The following is a 20,907-nucleotide window of genomic DNA, read 5'->3' on the forward strand; positions in this document are numbered from 1 at the left end:
AAAAAACAATACTCCAATAAACATACTGTTACATTAAAAAAGGTTACTCAAAGTATCTGTCTACAACTCTATTTGAATTCACAGTGAAACAATGTCAGGTCAAAAAGTACTCAAGTAAATTATCATTATTCAAATTTACTTTTCAATGCTGTCATCCATTAGCAATATTAATAACATCAATATATGATTTTAACCCATGGGATAAATATATCTTTACATGTTTTAAAGAAATTACAGGTGGTCCCTGACATACCATGGGGTTACGTTCCATGAAACTCATCATAAGTTGAAAATATTGTAAGTTGAAAAGGACCACAATCGGGTGGCTAACAACCTGGTTAGTCTTAATCGACCACTTGCTTCAGAAGTCACATTCAACATTAACTTACAATAAATTGTAAAGAAGTAAATAGAATCAATATGGAAAGATTATTACAACATTATAATAGTTAACGTTTGACGCAACACTACCCCAGATGCAAGTTTTTCATAAGGGAATATGCAATGTCCCACCCCTGTGAATGAACCAGTTTGTCAAGGATGGATGAAATTCAACACTAAACTCTGATTGGTCAGCATTAACTGTAATTGGTCAACGTTAAACTCTAATTGCCCCTCCGTGAACAGCCACCTTACCGTGGTGGAGGGGTTTGAGTGCCTGAATGACTCCAGGAGCTATGTTGCCTGGGGCTATATGCCCCTGGTAGGGTCTCCCATGGCAAACAGGTCCTGGATGACAGACGAGACAAAGTGTGGTTCAAAAACCCCTTATGAAGAAAATAAAAGCAAGGCTTCCGTTTACCCCGCCTGGTATGGGGTCACCGGGGCCCCACCCTGGAGCCAGGCCTGGGGGGGGGGGCTCGCATGCGAGCGCCTGGTGGCCAGGTCTATGCCCACGGGGCCTGGTCGGGCTCAGCCCGAAGCCATGACGTGGAGCTGCTCTTCGGTGGGCTCACCACCTGCCGGAGAGACCGTAAGGGGCGGGTGCATTGTAATTTGGGCGGTGGTCGGGGCCGAGTGCCCGGCCGACCCAAACCTCGGGTGCCAACTCTAGTTTTTGGGACTTGGAATGTCACCTCACTGGCGGGAAGGAGCCTGAGCTGGTGCGGGAAGTTGAGAGATACCGTCTAGATATAGTCGGGCTCACTTCCACTCACAGCTTGGGTTCTGGAACCACTCTTCTCGACCAAGGGTGGACTCTCCACTATTCTGGCGTTGCCCAGGGTGAGAGGCGGCAGGTGGGTGTGGGCTTATTAATAGCCCCCCAGTTGAGCCACCATGTGTTGGAGTCTACCCCGGTGAATGAGAAGGTCATCTCCCTGCGCCTTCGGGTCAGGGAACGGTCTCTCACTGTCGTTTGTGCTTATGCGCCTAGTGGCAGTGTAGAGTACCCGGCCTTTTTAGAGTCCCTGGAGGGTGTGCTGGAAAGCGCTCCCACTGGGGACTCTGTCGTTCTACTGGGGGACTTTAACACCCACGTGGGTAGCGACAGTGACACCTGGAGGGGCATGATTGGGAGGAACGGCCTCCCTGATCTGAACCCGAGCGGTGAGTTGTTATTGGATTTCTGTGCTAGTCACGGTTTGTCCATAACGAACACCATGTTCATGCATAAGGGTGTCCATCAGTGCACTTGGCACCAGGACACCCTAGGTCTGAGGTCGATGATCGACTTTGTAGTCGTTTCTTCTGACCTTCGGCCATATGTCTTGGACACTCGGGTGAAGAGAGGGGCTGAGCTGTCAACTGATCACCACCTGGTGGTGAGTTGGATTCGATGGCAGGGGAAAAAGCTGGACAGACCTGGCAGGCCCAAACGCATAGTGAGGGTCTGTTGGGAACGTTTGGCGGAGGCCCCTGTCAGAGAGGTCTTCAACTCCCACCTCCGACAGAGCTTCAACCAGGTCCCGAGGGAGGTGGGGGACATTGAGTCTGAATGGACTATGTTCCACACCTCCATTGTTGGGGCGGCGGTTCGGAGCTGCGGCCATAAGGTCTCCGGCGCCTGTCGCGACGGCAATCCCCGAACACGGTGGTGGACACCGGAGGTAAGGGATGCCGTCAAGCTGAAGAAGGAGTTCTATCGGGCCTGGCTGGCTCATGGGACTCCTGAAGCAGCTGATAGGTACCGACGGGCCAAACGGAGCGCGGCTCTGGCAGTCGCCGCGGCAAAAACTCGGGCTTGGGAGGAGTTTGGTGAGGCCATGGAGGAAGACTTTCGGTCGGCCTCAAAGAGATTCTGGCAAACCGTCCGGCGACTCAGAGGGGGGAAGCGGTGTTCCACAAACACTGTTGACAGTGGAAGTGGTGGGCTGCTGACCTCAGCTGAGGATGTCCTTGGGCGGTGGAAGGAGTACTTCAAGGATCTCCTCAATCCCTCCGACACACCTTCCGTAGAGGAGGCTGAGGCTGGGGACTTGGAGGGGGGCTCGTCCATTACCCTGGCTGAAGTTGCTGAGGTAGTCAAAAACTCCTCGGTGGCAAGGCTCCGGGGTTGGATGAGATCTGCCCCGAGTTTCTCAGGTCTCTGGATGTTGTGGGGCTGTCTTGGCTGACATGCCTCTGCAGCATCGCGTGGAGTTCAGGAACGGTGCCTCTGGACTGGCAGACCGGGGTGGTGGTCCCTCTTTTTAAGAAGGGGGACCAGAGATTGTGTTCCAACTACAGGGGGATCACACTCCTTAGCCTCCCTGGGAAAGTCTATGCCAGGGTACTGGAAAGGAGAATCCGACCGATAGTCGAACCTCGGATTCAGGAGGAGCAATGCAGTTTTCGCCCTGGCTGTGGAACACTGGACCAGCTCTATACCCTCACTAGGGTGCTGGAGGGTTCGTGGGAGTTTGCCCAACCAGTCCATATGTGTTTTGTGGACCTGGAGAAGGCATTCGACCGTGTCCCTCGTGGCATCCTGTGGGGGGTACTTCGGGATTATGGGGTTCGGGGTTCGCTGCTACGGGCTGTTCGTTCCCTGTATGACCGGAGCAGGAGCTTGGTTTGCATTGCCGGCAGTAAGTCAGACCTGTTCCCGGTGCATGTTGGACTCCGCCAGGGCTGCCCTTTGTCACTGATTCTGTTCATTATCTTTATGGACAGAATTTCTAGGCGCAGCCAGGGAACGGAGGGTGTCTGTTTTGGTGGCCGCGAGATCTCGTCTCTGCTTTTTGCGGACGATGTGGTCCTGTTGGCTTCATCAAGTCAAGACTTGCAGCGTGCACTGGGGAGGTTTGCAGCCGAGTGCGAAGCGGCGGGGATGAGAATCAGCACCTCCAAATCCGAGGCCATGGTTCTCAGTCGGAAAAAGGTGGATTGCCCCCTCCGGGTTAGGGGGGAGTTGCTCCCTCAAGTGGAGGAGTTTAAGTATCTCGGGGTCTTGTTCACGAGTGAGGGAAAAATGGAGCGGCAGGTTGACAGATGGATCGGTGCGGCGTCCGCAGTAATGCGGTCATTGTAACGGTCTGTTGTGGTGAAGAGGGAGCTGAGTCGTAAGGCGAAGCTCTCAATTTACCGGTCAATCTACGTTCCTACCCTCACCTATAGTCATGAACTCTGGATCATGACCGAAAGAATGAGATCGCGGATACAAGCGGCAGAAATGAGTTTCCTCCGCAGAGTGGCTGGGCGCACCCTTAGGGATAGGGTGAGGAGCTCAGTCACCCGGGAGGAGCTCGGAGTAGAGCCGCTGCTCCTCCGCATTGAGAGGAGCCAGTTGAGGTGGCTCGGGCATCTGTTCCGGATGCCTCCTGGACGCCTCCCTGGGGAGGTGTTCCGGGCTTGTCCCACTGGGAGAAGGCCTCGGGGCAGACCCAGGACACGTTGGAGAGACTATGTTTCCCGGCTGGCCTGGGAACGCCTTGGGGTTTCCCCAGAGGAACTGGAGGAGGTGTGCGGGGAGAGGGAAGTCTGGAGGACTCTGCTCGGACTGCTGCCCCCGCGACCCGGCCCCGGATAGCGGAAGAAGATGGATGGATGGATAAACTCTAATTGGTCTCAATATACAGAAAAATCACTAATCCTTAATTAACACACTGCTTATCTGGTTGTAGGTTACACAGGATTTGTAATAGTGTAGTTCCTAATATATTCAATTGTATGGTTATGGAACAAGGTAGCAGATAATGACATAAACTGCAAATTGTCAGTTCAAACCCTGGTCGTGTCAATGCTGCATTGCCATTTAACAATGTGATTTTCTTGAAATGTTCAAGTATGAAATTCCTTTTATGTAAATTGGTTTATATAGTTACTATGAGAATAAAGACCCGCTGAACAACTAGCGAATGATATAGCGAATGACTAGCGAATGATATTTTTTATTAACATACATGGTAACTCTTCTGTGGCTCTGAATCAATGAGAAAACTGACTGAACACTAACAATAGCTAGTAAAATCTACAGATGAAATCACTTGACAACGATGAGCTATTACTAATCGAAGTTAAAACATGAAATGCAAAAAAATTCATACGTGACCAGAAGTTGGAAAAAATGCATAGGGAATTTTTTTCTTTAAAAATACCGTAAATGTTAAAACATATTGTTGCTAAAAATTCTCTTTAAAAGTACAATTTCTCCAGAAACATTAAGTATAAGTAGTAGATATTACAACGCTAGCATTGTTAACATTTGTTGCAACACTACCCCAGGTGCAAGTTTTTCATAAGGCAATATACATGCAGATAAACTGACAAAGTTGAAGTTAACCTAAAAAATCAAAATCTACACATTGCCTTACTATACTATCAGTCTCATTTATGAGGCACATGAAATTAGCGTGTTACACACACGCACATTTTCAGAACTGCTTGTCCCATACGGGGTCGCGGGGAACAGGAGCCTACCCAACAACACAGGGCGTAAGGCCGGAGGGGGAGGGGACACACCCAGGACGGGACGCCAGTCCGCCGCAAGGCACCCTAAGCGGGACTCGAACCCCAGACCCACCGGAGAGCAGGACTGTGGTCCAACCCACTGCGCCACCGCACCCCCCTTAGCATGTTAATAAACAGATTTATTCAAATTAATTAATAGAAATTTGTGAACTCCCTAGAACTCAGTTTAAATGTGACTGTCTACCTCTGGAGGAGTCTGTGGTTGCATGAAACAGTTCTGGCCTGTGATCAGTAGATTCTGTTCCCAGGATGTTAGTGCAGGCCAGTGGTTGGACACCTATGTTGCCATGGGCTTTTGCCAATGCAACCATACTCACTGGTGTTGATCTTCTGCAGGGAGATGTGTTTCTCCAATTGCCTGCGCAGCTTCACCTCGGCGCCATACTTCCCGGTAGTACCATTGTCAGCCAGGATGAAGTGGGAATGGAGGCTGTTCAGCACTGTGAGCTTGCTCAGCGGGTTTGACATGGTCTGGTACGGCCTGACCACCTGGACCATGAGCAAATGTCACAGTGGCTAAAGAAGCATTCATCACCATTGCCACAATATTTCCTTTTCATATACATTTCTGACACTCTGAATAACTAAGAGAAAGAGACCAATCCTGCTCAAGATTTCATATAGTAATGTGAACATTTCAAATGATGCCATACAAAATGAAATCTACATTTTACGGAGAGGGGGAGACCACTAATACTCACTTTGAGACTGAGTACAGACAGGTGCGGCTGCTGTCCACTAAGCAATTACAAAAATTTAACTCTTCCCTAATTTCTTTTGTGCACCAAAAGTAATCACACATTTGACTGGTAACTTAAATGAGCTCAACTGAACACCATTCCAGTCCCTTTGCAATTCTTTTTGCAATTATGTTTACATTTTCACAGGATTTATTATTATATTTTAGTATACTTTTTAATTGTCTGTATGATAATACATTATAATATATAGTTATATTCTCTTTGATGTATCGCCATGGTCCTGCTGGAACATTGTTTCTTTTCACTGTGTACTGTACCGACTGTAGATGGTTGAAATGACAATAAAGCCACTTTGACTTGACTTTGACTTTGAAATGGGGGTTATAGGCATGGACACCTCGGGGCAAAAGATAATTTCCATCCTTCCACTACACTTTACAAGTTTTCTCAGTACATTTGGGTTTGAGTATGAATACTTGATTTTTCTCCATTTCACTATCTGCTCCACTGCAGTGGTAACTCAATAATTAAAGCCTCAATCAGGGTGAAAGCCAGATGTCTTAAGATCTGAATTTATAGTCTCCTGCTGTCAGTTACACTGCCTGGAAAAAGGACTTTTGACATTTTTTTCTCATTATCAAATGTGACGAAGGTGGAACATGATGTCTTCATGGTGAAGAACTTTTAAAGTTGTAGCAGCAGTTTCTAAGGTGGTATTTATATAAGAATGGATCCAACATTGCTGGACATTGATATTCAGAGATATTACAGGATACCAGAAAAAGAAATATTACACTTTACTGTGTTATTTATTACTGTAGATTAAGAATTTGGTCAGCCTACAGGATAAATCTTTGAGAAAGCAGCAATATTCAAGTCAAGCCTGAATGAAGTTTCCCCCACTGTGGTATGTCTGCTATAAGGGGATGACTACTGAATTCCTTTTGAGTTTGTCCCTGAACTGTAATTAAAATCATTGCTATTATACTATTAAGGTATTTTAAGGATACATTACAAACTCTGATGTGCCCTTTTCTATTTGATTACGGTACATGATTTATGAAGCATATAGTGTCATACTAATTTATTGGGAAATAGTGTGTAGCTGCACTATCAATGTCATGGTTGGTTTTCTATCTTGCATTCCAGTTTAATGACAGGTGTAAGAAAAAAATAAAATGAAACAAATGCAATCGTTTCAATGGAACTGTTGTTAAAAATTAGCAGCATTATTGACTGCAGTCTGTTTATTAGATGCACACTAAAAATGGGCCTAGAACAGATCCCATGTTGATTTAAATGGGTTTACTTTAACTAACAAATAGGGGTGCTAACCAAAATCTGTGGAGTTTTGTACTAGTTACATTAACCCAGATAAACACTTTCCAGTTTGAAAGTTTGTGCATCCTTTGCTATTTTATTTCAGTCTTAAACTTAAAATAGTTGGAAAGGTTGTGACTGGAATAACAACTACTCTTTAAAGTAGATAAACATATATACATTCTAATTTAACTTGTAATGAAGTGGTACAAAACAATGATTAAGCAAGTTTTTTGACTAAATTTCAGAATTTTTTTCATGAAAAGATGTTAAAGGTTGTGAATAGTATACATAATAACATACAGTTGGACAAGTCAATATTTGCATAGTTACAGCACATGAACAGAAATTTTAAACATCTAGGTCCCAAAATGTATCTGAATTATATTATTCATATATTGTGAATTATAGAGAAAGATCTTGCAGCAGATGTTTTATGTAACATTTTGCATAAGTACTCATTACATAATGTCTATTCACAAAACTGCAATATATTCATAAAGCAATTCGGGCTTCCTGCAGCAAGCGTCCCTGTCACATGTCTCCATTTTTGAAACCTCCATGAGGAAATACGGTCTAAATCCCCTTTTTTCATTTTTCACTTGCAACAGCCAGTGAAATGGCTGATGCAATAAAGGGAAAAAGGAAAAAAAAGAACTATGAACAACCGTTCCTTTTTAAAAGAATCAGTTGTATTCTTAACAGTAAACCAAAAAAAAAAAAACATTGTTCATACCACATAAACGATTTCAAAGAACCAGCGAGCAAAACACTGTATACTGTTTGGAATTTGTGATGTTTTGATTGAATTATATATAAATAAGAGTGTATATTTCCCAGACTCTGCATCACTGTAATTACTTATTATTAAGTCATGGATTGCTGCTATATAGTATAGAATACGGTATATAGTAATTTTCAGCCACTAACATACTGAGTCATTGGCCAGCCGTGTTACACTCACACGTTTTTGCAACAACCTACTTTTGTTTCCATAAGCCTTTCAAGGTTCAGAACTGGAGAGGCTGATCTAAGCTGAGACTGAAGACACAAGACTTACATAACCACTAAGTGAGTCAGATATGCCTGGTAGTACATAGTAATGCAGTACATCACGTCTCTTTTATTCATAGAGTTAGTTCTTTTTATTATCTTTTCTTTCCCAACATTGTCCTAGTGCACACAGATATACCATCCATTCTCAATATCATTTTATTCTATGGTGGTAACCAAATGTGTAGCGAATAGATTCAGTAAAATTTTATTGTAAGTATGAAGCTGATTACCTGCTAATTACTCAGTCAATATACATAGTATACAGGATGGAAAAAGAGATTTCAAGTTTCTTATTGTTATAACTTGCTACTTTAAATTCTCTAGAATGTATCAGGTAAGCATACAATTAAATAAAGTGCTATAGTCTTTAATGTAAATGTAAACATTGGAATTAGACATAGAAACCAAAAGATGAACAAACACATACGTCTTTGCCAATGAGGTCATCCTGGTTTTCCACAATTCCCCACGGAGCAATTCCAATGGTGCAGATCTTACCCCTGGATTTGGAGGCGTGGTCCTTCAGTGCATCACCTACATGCCGGATGACCCCTGCAGTGGGCCGCACAGATTTACACTCAATTAAAGACATGGTCTTATGGTGTAAAAGTTCAAGCCCCACTTTCTAACACCAATGTAATACCACTGAGTAGATAGTTACTGTAAAATGTTACAGTAAAAACATCAATTTGTATAAAGTAGTCTAATACTGTGAGTCACTTTGTAGCATCAGCCTGTATGGACATAGAAACTACCCTACATTAAAAATCACTGATTTGATCAGTTTTCACCTTGTTTAGGTTTAGTACTGTAACTATGCATATGTCAGGACATGGTGTCTCCATGTCATTGACTGTAGAGATCTTAGTGAGAACCATTCTTTCACCTGTGTTCACTCCTCCAGTGAAGATCCAGGCACCTGTTGTCATGGCAGCCTTTATGAGCCCCTTGCCAAAGACCTGCTTGAGTTTGGGTTGCAGTTCAAAGTTCTGCAGGCCACCGTGGACGGAAATGAGGAGCTTGGGGAGGTCCAGCTGCCACTCCTTGGTCATAAGGTGCAGGAGGAGGTCAGGTTTGGTGTCATAAGACACCCGGACATACTGCAAGAGCACCGAAACCCAGGAGAACGGTTATATAGTTCTATTTTATATGTCAGCTCTGCAAAGAATTTGTCAAAGACAAAAAAAAATACTGTATTTCTCTATGTGAATGAGAAAAAGACCAATTGCCTGTAATATTCAGAAATTAAACATGAGCAGTACTGTCACATGCAAAATAAGAATAAACATGAATAAATATTAAATTCTGCTTCATTCAGGTTTCAAGCCAACATTTAAGTACCAGGAGGTACAGTTCAGCTATTACTATAAAAACAGTAATTAGAGTAACTATCTGATTGAGGCGCTGATTTTCTCAAATTATCAGTGTCTAATCAGCAAGATTTTATTAGGTAAAAAGAAAAAATAACGTGGTCTTGGGTGACCTCAAGATCAAATCCCTCAATTAGAATTTTTTCAGTATTTAAATTTTGATGTGAATACAAAAGAATAATGTATCAGTATAAGACACAGTAAACAATAAAAAGTGAGCAATAACACCAGACGCGCAAGAGCCCCTTTTACTATGAAACACATAAAATATCTTTATAAATGTCTTAAAAAGGTGAAACCTATTTACTCAATTCTAACTTAGATAAGTCTAAATTATTAAGAAGAGAGGTATTGCAGTACCCCCAACTTTATGTTTTTATTGCTTTATGAGCAGAGGGGGGTGCGGTGGCGCAGTGGGTTGGACTGGGTCCTTCTCTCTGGTGGGTCTGGGGTTTGAGTCCCGCTTGGGGTGCCTTGCAGCGGACTGGTGTCCCGCCCTGGGTGTGTCCTCTCCCCCTCCGGCCTTATGCCCTGTGTTGCCAGGTAGGCTCCGGTTCCCCACGACCCCGTATGGGACAAGTGGTTCAGAAAGTGTGTGTGTGTGTGTGTGTTTTATGAGCACCCTCAGGAAATGTAATTACAGATGTTTGTATTCATTGTGATGTGTTTGCATTCAGCACATTTTAACTGGCTTGTGGTATGGCATCTCATTTACATTGACATGTATTCATTTAGCAGATGCTTTTCTCCAAAGTGACATACATCTCATAGAAAATGCAATTTGTGCATTACATTAGGAGAAAGAGACATAGTTGCAGACGTGTGATTCTTAAGTACAGTTAGTTAGTATCCTTCATCATATGGACTGATGTTCATCACACAAGTAGCTGCATAAAACGCTCATCACTCATGTTCATCACTGTGACCTCAAAGTTCCATAGTTTGTTGCCCGGAGTTGAAACTTTCTTTGGGCAAATGTTACATGTTCAACTAGTGTTCATTCCAGTGTTGTTCCAGCGTTCTACTCAGTGTAAATCCAGTGGCTGCCGGCTTCAGTCTGATTCTATATGGATGAAGAGTTATGAATTGATTACCTTGACATGACTATCAGTGAGGCTTTTTTGCTTGTAGCTTAATGCTTGAGTGCCTTGTTATCATTTCACTCAGTGAAAGGTCTCAGACTTAAATTTCATTGATTTTAGCAATTCTTGGGTTCAGAAATGTTATGTCTGAAAAGGTTGATATGGTTGCATGGTCCATATGTAACCTTTCTCCACAGAAAACAGATTGGTTAACTGTTTATGCATCAAAAAATCCCAAACTAGTTATATGGCCATGTCAATGAGTAATTGACTGAGGCTGTGTTATTTTTAATCAGTGCCTTTTTATATGGCTGTGCAGATTTACAGTTTTTCCTTTATAATCAGATATGGTATTGGCACATTTTTGGCTTAGACTCTCTACACCGGGCTGGTGTAACCTATAGGTTAGGGTTAGTCTCCCTGCACTGAACCTCAGGATGGCACTGTTGTGTCTGGCTGACATGGAATGCGATCTTCATGGCTCACTCACCAGCGGTGTCAGTAGGGGGGTAAATTAATAACTGTCTATAAAATTTTTGTGCAGTGTTTCAGAAGAAATGTATTATTTTTTATAAAAATATCTCTGTAGTTAGTTATAAGAACAATAACATTTTTTGTAATAAAGCTCAGCTGACATGTATCAATATACCTACAAGGATAAAACTCTGTGCTCATTTACTTTTCGAACCTTCCAATGCGCTCCGCTCAGAAATCTCATTATTACCCAATTACAGTGACACTCTTGTTTTCGTTGCCACTGTTGTTTTTATAGTCACTGATTTTGTCACATTTTCTGGTGTTTTAGCTACAATTTTGTGGGAATTAGTATTTGTGAACCTATATCAATAACGTTAAAATAAAATGTTGATGTAGCTTTTAAAGATTTTTACTTTGAATTCTATTGTTTTGTTACCAAATTTTCACTTTAATTACACAAAACGATTTAAATGTAAATACATATTAGGCTGTGAGTATGATATTGTAATTTAAAGGTGTGATTTTAATTTTGCTACTTTGTTTATCACTACTATTGCCATTTAATTCAGTGATATAGGGGAATTACGATTTACAAGTAACATTAGTACAAAAATCATTACTAAGGATTCTGTATGGTCTTGTATGGGAGGAGGTTCATGGTGGGGGGTGACACCATGAGTTACTGCACTGGGTAACACCAACCCTAGTGACGCCACTGCCACTCACCATTGCTTTGTTGGAGTGCCCCCCTCCCTGGAACTCAATGGTGCCAAAGGCATCTGTGGGGCTGATCTGTGTATGCTTGCTGATGGACCACTTCTCCAACAGGCTGTCATTTTTGGTGAGTCGCTCGCTCTTATCATTCTGGCTGGAGGAGATGCTGGGGGGCAAACCGACATGCTGGCCAATCAGGCGTCCGCAGCAACACCTGTGAGAACAGGAGATCGCACATTAGTTTCTTTCGTATCAAAATAGGAAGTGACAGGGCAAGCCAGCTCACTGTGAGATAGCAAGTGACAGACACACAAAAAACAGTAGTCTAATATTTGTGATATAGGTGTGGAAAAGCAGAGTTTGGAAAAGTTAAGTTTTGGTTTGTGTTTGGATCCTTTATGGGGTGAGGCTTTTTGAAATGATGCATGTTTTAAATAATCACCAATTAGTAATTTGCAATTATGGGTGTTTAAATAAATAAAAATTTAATTAGTCTTAGATTACAAGGGATTACATGACTAATTTATTTTCAATTTCATCAGGTTGTAGGATGGGAGTACTGTATGTATACACTAGTTATATACTGTCAGCTACTATGTAGTGGTAGTATCATATTATACATAGTTGAAAACATTAATTAAACAGACAAACATATTAACTTTACAGGTTTTTTCCCTGAGATGACCTCAGTATCAGGTTACACTATAACCGATTTCTTTCAGTTAGAAAGCTAGAGCTATCGTTACAACTTGTAGTGCTCTGCAGTTTTATTTCAAATCCAAGGACTAACCTATGTGCAGACAATCAGTTATGTAATCATGCCTTGTTATTATGTGAGTGATGAACAGTGGGGTTAATAGTCCATAATTTAACAACTAATTGCCCTCTGCTGGTGCTGTTTGCTGTTCAGTGTTTTTACGCAAAAAACAAAACAAAAAAAAAATTCTAATTTTAACAGCAATCAGATGGAACCAACCTTTCAAGAACGCTATCTTCTCGGCAAGATTATAAAGACAACTTGTCAAATGAAGCGTGGACAAAAAATATTCTGCGTGAGGGCAGATGGCCACAGACACACAGTTGATTTCCATTCCGAAGGTCAAACTGTGGTAATTGAAGCTTAATTCAGATTTCGCAGTTCTCTCTATTAACGAGCCTCAAATGAAAGTCTGTCTGAGAGAACATATTACAGGCACACTGTATGGCATTTCAACTAAACCCATCAGAGTACTGTCGTGGCTGTGAGGTTCCTAATGAATATTTTATTGGCTTTTCCTCATTAAGCCGCCATCATTCTGCACGCCATTAATTTGTTTGTGTGGGACTGTTCCTTCAAGTCGTATCATTGCGTCCTTTCCATGCGCAAGGCTTCTTTCATTTTCCCTCCACATTGTTGTTTGAATAATGGAAGAATTGTAGAAGTGATGTGTTAACTGCAACAAATTAATTAAAGTCAAATAGAATATGCTTTGTCTTACATTTCAGTTCTGTATAATTACATTTAATAAAGCAAATCTTCAACTAAGTTTTGTTTCTCACTGTCTCTTTTGCCAGGGGCACAGCATATTTATTCAGGTGGTCCGCTGTGCTGTTCTTTTGGAATCCTTCTAGTGCACCTTTACAGACAACTCAATTCTCACCTGTGGTGGTCTTTCGTGCTCACGATGACATGGACACATTCCCGCTTACTGAACGCTCTTTCTATCCAGGATTTCTGTGCCTATGGACACAAGAGTGATAAAAATTCTCAGTAATTTCAGTTGGGAAAGTGAGATCTGACAAAGGAGAACAAGTCACGAGATCAAAGACATAGAAAAGGACAATAATTAAGAAAGAACCAAACTGCATACACTTTATACATCTCCCAAAAAAAAAAAAAAAGTAAGACAAACTGGTAGTGGAGGGGTTAGAGCTTCTGCTTTTGGACCCAAAGGTTGCATGGTTGAGCCCTACCTCTGGCTGTAGTACCCTTGAGCAATGTACTTACCCTAAAAACTGCTTCAGTAAAATTACCCAACTGTATAAATGGGTCCATCTCTTTCTCCTAATGTAATACACAAATTGTATTTTCTCTGAGATGTATATCGCTTTGGAGAAAAGTGTTTGCTAAATGAATAAATGTAAATGTAAATAATTGTAAGCTTGTAACTGTAATACTTGTAACCTTAACAGTGTAAGTTGCTTTTGAGAAAAGTGTCAGCTAAATTAAGAAAAGTAAATGATCGGTATCATTCTCAGCATCTCATTCATGAATTTCTTTTTGGACCTCTCATGTCTGGTGAATGTAATGCAACTGAGACCCATTAAACATCATAAATCTCAAGCAAAACTGCCATTTTTCTTGTTCCTGCTGACATAAGGAAGCCAAATTATATAAATGTGCTTTGTTGGTGTAATGTTGGCAAAACATGTTCATCAGTGCTGATCCAGGGCCAGTTTAAGTCTTCTAGTATTTGCAAGAGAAGATCATATTAATTTATTTTCGAACAGCATAAAATACAACATTAATTCCTGCTTTTACAGAGGATTTGTTTATTGGTTCTGTTTTTCTATGTGTAAGACTTTAAGGCATCAGCTCACTTTTTCAAAATTTTCTGTCTGCTCACAGTTCCTACCTGTGGACAGTGATACATTTATTATGCACCTGATGGCAAAGCCCTCATCCACAGAGAAAAATAACAGTTGGAAACAGGAGGGGGTTTGAAAAATAACAAAAATATTTTAATGAAAGAAGATTCAAGTCTCTTTTGTATTTTGAAAGCACAGCAGTCATTCACTGGAATTTTCACTCTAATTATTGAAATTCTCAGTGCTGTTGATGGGATGGTTGATAGCGTAGTGGTTAGTGCTGTTCTCTTTCAACCCACAGGTTGCAGGTTTGATCTCTATTTCTGGCTGTAGTACCTCTGTGCAGGGCATTGGATCAAAGTGTTGCTGTATCATTATCAGAGGATGTAGAAGAAGCTAGAAGTAATAAGAGAACTTGTTTTTCTATGGAGTGGAGAAGCCAAAGTCCAGAGCTCCAGCAAGTTAGAGTAGATTACAGGTGATGTGAGTGACTAGAGGTGGTGAAGTGGAAGTTCTGCGATTGTACACTGCTGAATGTCAGTGCTAGTAAATACAGTAATTGGACTAAACAACACAGAGGCAAACAAGTTCAGCAGTCAGATTATGTCTGAGAATATTGAATGCCTCAGTCCTATGAGAACATGATACAGGGCAGCATGCTTTTATTGCATATTTCACAATTAAGACATGGCTTTTTATATCTAAGTTTGCAAAAGCTGTTCAGCTCTGCAAAGGGACACGTAAAGAGTAAAAGAAAGAAGCTGCAAGCTGGTAGCGTTATTGGCCTTTCTTTAGTAAAGAGGCAGTCGGTGGTGTTCTGCTTTTTGATGTGACATAAACTCGTGCTCTCTATGCGGCTCTGTGGCTCAGTCCTGATGGCATCGCATTGCCTCAACACCTCTCCCCTACACTGTTGTGTGCACTTCCGCTCAAAGGAAACTACTGTTTAAAAAAGAGTGACCGTGTCTCGGATCGCCAGGCTTTAGTGACTCAGTGCTCCGAAGCAGCTGTCCTCCACGATGCATTCAAATTGTTAATGCACCAGTGCACACAGGGAAAGTGACAATGTTCCTCCAAAGAACAACAGCACTGAAAGATTCACAGCAGAGAGACAAGGTAGTGACATGATTAAAAGAAAATAATATTTTTTAAATTATTAACTACAAGGATAAGTCAAAAAGTATTTGTGGATAATCAAAAATTTGTCGATGATCATGCATTTAATATTGCAAATTCTAGGGAGGGCTGGTAGTGTAGTGGTTGGAGCTGCTGCTTTGGGACCCAAAGGTTGCATTTTTGATCACCACCACTGGGATAATACCCCTGAGCAAGGTACCTACCCTAAATTACTCCAGTAACATTACCCAGCTGAAGGGCTAAATAATTGTAGGTAGTTTAATATTGTAAGTTGCTTTGGAGGAAAGTATTAGCTAAATGAATAAATGCAAATATATTCAGATTTACCCTCCTACATCACATGGTTACTGTTAACAAATGTTCTGACACCACATGACAAGAACACTGGTGTCTCGCTCTGTTTTCAGTGTTGTCTTTTACATGCATATATCAGACAGTATTAATTAATTTTAATAATGTAATTTGTTGGCTAAACAACATGAGGATATCAAGGAGGAAGATATGTCATGTTCATTGCATTTTAAGGATTAATAAGCTGCTGTAATATACGGTATAAAATAATATATTCCGGAAATATGATGCTGTAAAATGTAATGAGAGGGTTTTTCTGAAAATGCTGAAAAAAATTCTGGCTCTGTCAGCATCTGTCAAGAGCAAAAGACCATGAGAATAAAAAGGCAAAAATTGGTGGATGAATTGGTGGAACAGTACATTTTTCCACCATTAAGTCTTGTTGATGGATTCTGACATAGTTTCATGGTACGAGTACTGTTGACAGCCTGGTTTGTGGTTCAGATTTATCATAAGGGAAGCCTTTTTCATGGCAACCCGCCACGTTGGCAGTGGGGTGCTGCCTTTTGCAGGCTTGAATATGCTTGATTTGTTGCAGAATCTGTATTTATGCTCTTCATAGACACGGAATTATATTAGCTTTATAGTTCATATTAAGAGTCCTGCTGATGGGAAAATATTTGAACTGTAAAAGCTTCAATGCCACTGCCCCTTAGAACTGACTTCAGCCTTATTGAATTGTCCTTTCTATTCTATTTTCTTCTTCCGAGAAGAACGTCTGAGCTGAAGTATACTTCTTTCCATTCTCATGACAGAACTATTTACTCACTGCACAATAATGGCAGCAAAGAAAACATTTGTTTTGGAGGAAGTTTCTCAAATCACTGACCACAGTTTAACATTTTAAACTGTAATTTAATGTTGAAAAGAAAACAATCAATACACCAATACATTTAGCCCAGTGTGAAAGGTCCAGAAATGTCCTCTTACAGCAAACATAATTCCCGTACCAGTCAAAAGTTTGGGTACACTGGTGGAAAGCAATTTTTTTGTTTTCCACATGACATTCTTTCATCAAGTATGAGCAAGACATGTCTTTCCTGCTCTTCTGCAACAACTTTCCCAGAGATGTTGGACACCTGTGGGTTGCTTTGCTTTCACTCTTCTCTCCTGTTTATCTCATACAACTTTTTCCCAGGTTGACCTGGTGAATTCAAACTTTTGAGATATACTGTACCAGCAAAATAAAGTGCTGTAGACACACCCTTCAAGTAAGAGTGAAGTTCTCAGAAGCAAACAAGCAGCTGCAATTTTGCAGAACAATTCATACCTGTCCTTACGTCCCATTCTGCAGGAAACCCTCATTGGCGTAATGAGTGTGTTGCTGTTGGTGCTCCTGCTCCAGGGCTAACTTCACTCATGACTGGACAACCAACAACTTGTCCATTCAGCGGTCTGGCTGGGAAGTTTAAAGCTAGCCCAGCTCTTGGGCCCCATTAGGCACCTGGAATGCGCTGCTGTGGGATTAGCCTCATTAGATGGCCTGGGCGCCCTCACCGCAGGGCCAAAACAACGAAGTCCGGTCCAGGACCTCTAATCCGACGCCCAAACAACAACAAATCCCTTCAGCTCCGATCTCACTGGCACACGGGTGTTGCCAGGTTCCACACTCCTTCTTAGAAACTTGTAAGTTTAATTTCAGCTCCTTTGTGTCTTTTAAATACACTCAAGTACACAAAAAAACTAGCTTCTGAATGTGTATGATAAAATGGCAATTGTAAAAAATTCCATGTTTACATTCCATAGTGAAGAGAAGAGAAACCACCAATTAATATGTGCCAAATACATTTAAGAATGTATGCCGTAAGTGCAGTAGGTGGAAAGGGAGCCTCTTCTCCAGACTCTTTGTACCTGTAACCCTCCTTCATGCTCCATAGACTTTGTATATTTCAAAGCTCAAATTTCAACTCTGGGGAAAAAAAAAATAACTTCAACTATAATTTCTCAACAGTGGCGGAAGAATCATTTGCTTCTGAAATGCAGCTAACTGACATTTCTAAGGAATTTTTAATGTTTAGGAGGTGAGTGAAACTTAGTGAGGTTTTTGTCTGTGAGATGTCAAATGGAGGGTGTTGGACTCACAAATCAGGTTTAAAAACAGTGATGGTTGAATTAAAATCCTCAAGTTAGACACAGTCCCGTTCGCGAGCTGTCCCACGTTTTCTCCTGTATCACAGACAGGACTACTTCTTGAATCGGTAGTGGACACTGATGCAATCTGATGCAAGTGTTGTTGTTAGATTTTTGGCAAGAAGGACACTCTGAAAAACACCTAAAAAAACGTGACTTGGCATAAGATGCTGCTTTTAGTTTTCACATATCTGTGATGGACTTTCCACCCCAAAACTTGCTAAAATAAAACAGCTATGCCAAGCACTGCAAAATGGAATATAGTGTTAAAGTTATTTGGATTTAAAAGACTAATAAGACATTAATAAGAGGCACTTTGGCTGAACACATCACAAGAGCAAGCTCATGAACCAAACATCTATGAACACCAACACATGAAACACACAAAAATACTAAGTGGTATGAAAGCAATTAATTATTAAGGGCACCTGTTAAGTCAAAAAACAAATATAGCTTGCGTGAATTTAAGATCAACAGGGTTTAAGAAAGCTTTCAATATACTGCAATATATAAAGGATTGCAACTGATGAGTGAACATACAGCTCAGTAAGGATTCACATACAGATAGAAATGACTACACATTGGAGTGTAGCAAATGAAAATAGAGTATGTGATGACAAAATTAAATGTAAAGGAATGGATCCAATATAGACAATGTGTATCTTCAAGGAATATTGCATTTTTTCACATGCCACTTATACCATAAAAACATACAGTATCTTGTCAGTTTGCAAAACCTTAAGGAAAAATGTGTGAGAATGAAACAATTACATTTATTTATTTAGCAGACACTTTTCTCCAAAGCACCCACACACACACACACATTTTCAGAACCGCTTGTCCCATACGGGTTGCGGGGAACCGGAGCCTGCCCAGCAACACAGGGCATAAGGCTGGAGGGGGAGAGGACACACCCAGGGCGGGACGCCAGTCCGCCACAAGGCACCCCAAGCAGGACTTGAACCCCAGACCCACCGGAGAGCAGGATCCAGTCCAACCCACTGCGCCACCACGCCCCTCTTCTCCAAAGCAACTTCAAGTAAATTTAATGTAGTGTTATCAGCCCACACACCTTATTCACCAAGGTGACTTACACTGCTAGATACACTGCTTACACTGGGTCACTCATCCATACACCATTGGAACACACACACTCTCTCTGTCACTCACACACTATGGGTGAACCTGAACAGCATGTCTTTGGACTGTGAGAGGAAACCAGAGCACCCAGAGGAAACCCACACAGACACAGGTAGAACATGCAAGCTCCACACAGACTGAGCGGGGATCAAGCTCACATCTTCTCACACCCCCCCGATGCTGTGAGACAGCAACCCTATTTGCTATGCCACCATGCAGAACATGCCACTAGAAGATTATTTTCTGAATAATATTACACATTAACACATTTGCCAGGAGAAATTCTGTTCACCTCATGAAATATGCTAAACCATTAAAACAAATGACTACATAATATATGTCCTTGTCAAGAGAAGTGTATTAGTAAATACCATTTTGTACCGTATACGAAGAAAGGCTATAGTAACAGACAATGGGAGGAGAGTCAGATGGGTAGAGATTTAACTTCAACAAGTCTTATGATGAAAAGGCTGCAAGGAATTACAACTGCAATGTCTGATGTGGTACTTAAAGCTCTTGGGGTTGATTTTCTAGACAGAAAAGTTAGTGCAAAAGTTGTACTAAATTAAACTGTCAGAGGAAATTCTCCATTAAAAATCGTTTTCAAGCTGAGACTAGGACTTTATCTCCACATTGAAAACTGATCCTTTATTTCAGTTGATTTGTCTGCCAGAAATAACAAGAAGCTAATTTAAGTTCTTACTGCCTTGGCCTGTTTTATTCCCTTGTGTTTACTTTTTGTACCAATGAACCAGCGTAACTAGTGTTTGCCAATTTTTATGTGCAGCAATGTAGTTTGTTGCTTAAATGTTATATAATTACCCCTTGTATCTTCTGCTGGAATGCATTGTATTCAAACAGAAAAGTCAGGGATAGTACATAGAGACACAGCCCAGTTAAATGAGCAACGAGACACAGCAGCATTAGTCAAATATTTCTTGGAAAGAACCAGAAACAATTTTTTCGAAGTGGGAAACCCTTCGAGATGCCAGAGCAACAGATAACAAATATTTCCACAACACACTTCCCAAATGGTCTGACAGCTTCTTCCCACACAATTCAGCATTCTTTGTGAGGGCAAAAGGAGAGTTACTGAACCTGTTTGCAGGAACCCCCAATGGACAAGACACTCATTGCGCTAAAAGCTGGATCGCAATTCATTTTGCAGCAGGAGAAGTTGACAGCTGAGAAAATGCCTGGAACATTCAATGCTGTAATAGATACCATGCGCAAATTGAACCAAACATGTCCGTTTCTGTCAGTGAGAAGTTGCAAAAACTCACACTGAAATAACTTCTCAGAAATAGTGTATGAGAGGAAATGGAAAATTATATACAGAGTAAATCTCAGCTTGATCATGCTTTGCAATGTATTAAAAAATTCACAGATATTAAAGGATACTCAGTCAAACACAACTTTAGCAACAGTCTTTTTTTTCTGACGTAGATTTGATTTAACAGCTTTCACAGCTCTGAGAGTTTGTGGTAAAATTGCATGGAAGGAAGAGCCACCCTGCCTAGCATCACTTATTCCCAGAAGGGTTTTAAAAGCTTACAGTGACTTTTATTTGAGCACTATTCTCCATCATCAACACCTTCCTTTTAATCCTATCCTACAATCCCCAAATGACCCTGGCTGCTCTAAGTAAACCATGAGACAGGAGAAAGACATTCACAACTGATATCTATTTCAGTGAGCCTGAGCTGCTCACTGAATTACTGTGATCAGCATAAGGAAAAAATGTGGTGTTGTTAAATTTTTTATTTTATTAGGATGCCATTCACCACCCTTGTCAGAATGACAGAAGCAGGTATCTGACTTTTTAATGATCATCACCACCCATACAAGACCTGTTATAATACTGTCTTACCATGTCATATGAAAAATGTTTGACATAATGAACAATTGAAAGAACACACCAACCAGCCAACCAGAATACTTTCACTGGACACCTACACAAGGTGCTTAATA

General features: G+C 41.3%; 1 protein-coding gene across 4 annotated transcripts in view; it reads right to left on the bottom strand.

Annotated features, from left to right (window-relative positions):
- The window catches only part of trpm3 (transient receptor potential cation channel, subfamily M, member 3), a 163,420-nt gene that overhangs the window by 48,780 nt on the left and 93,733 nt on the right, over positions 1-20,907 (bottom strand). For all 4 annotated transcript variants that reach the window (XM_018760070.1, XM_018760069.1, XM_018760072.1 and 1 more), the window contains exons 2-6: positions 13,251-13,330; positions 11,623-11,824; positions 8,854-9,067; positions 8,395-8,519; positions 5,208-5,379 (exon numbers count right to left, since the gene is read on the bottom strand). In XM_018760070.1, the coding sequence (XP_018615586.1) occupies positions 5,208-5,379; positions 8,395-8,519; positions 8,854-9,067; positions 11,623-11,824; positions 13,251-13,330 (793 nt within the window). The remainder of the gene's footprint in view (positions 1-5,207; positions 5,380-8,394; positions 8,520-8,853; positions 9,068-11,622; positions 11,825-13,250; positions 13,331-20,907) is intronic.

The sequence above is a fragment of the Scleropages formosus genome, chromosome 17, assembly GCF_900964775.1.
Source record: "Scleropages formosus chromosome 17, fSclFor1.1, whole genome shotgun sequence".
Taxonomy (NCBI): Eukaryota; Metazoa; Chordata; class Actinopteri; order Osteoglossiformes; family Osteoglossidae; genus Scleropages; species Scleropages formosus.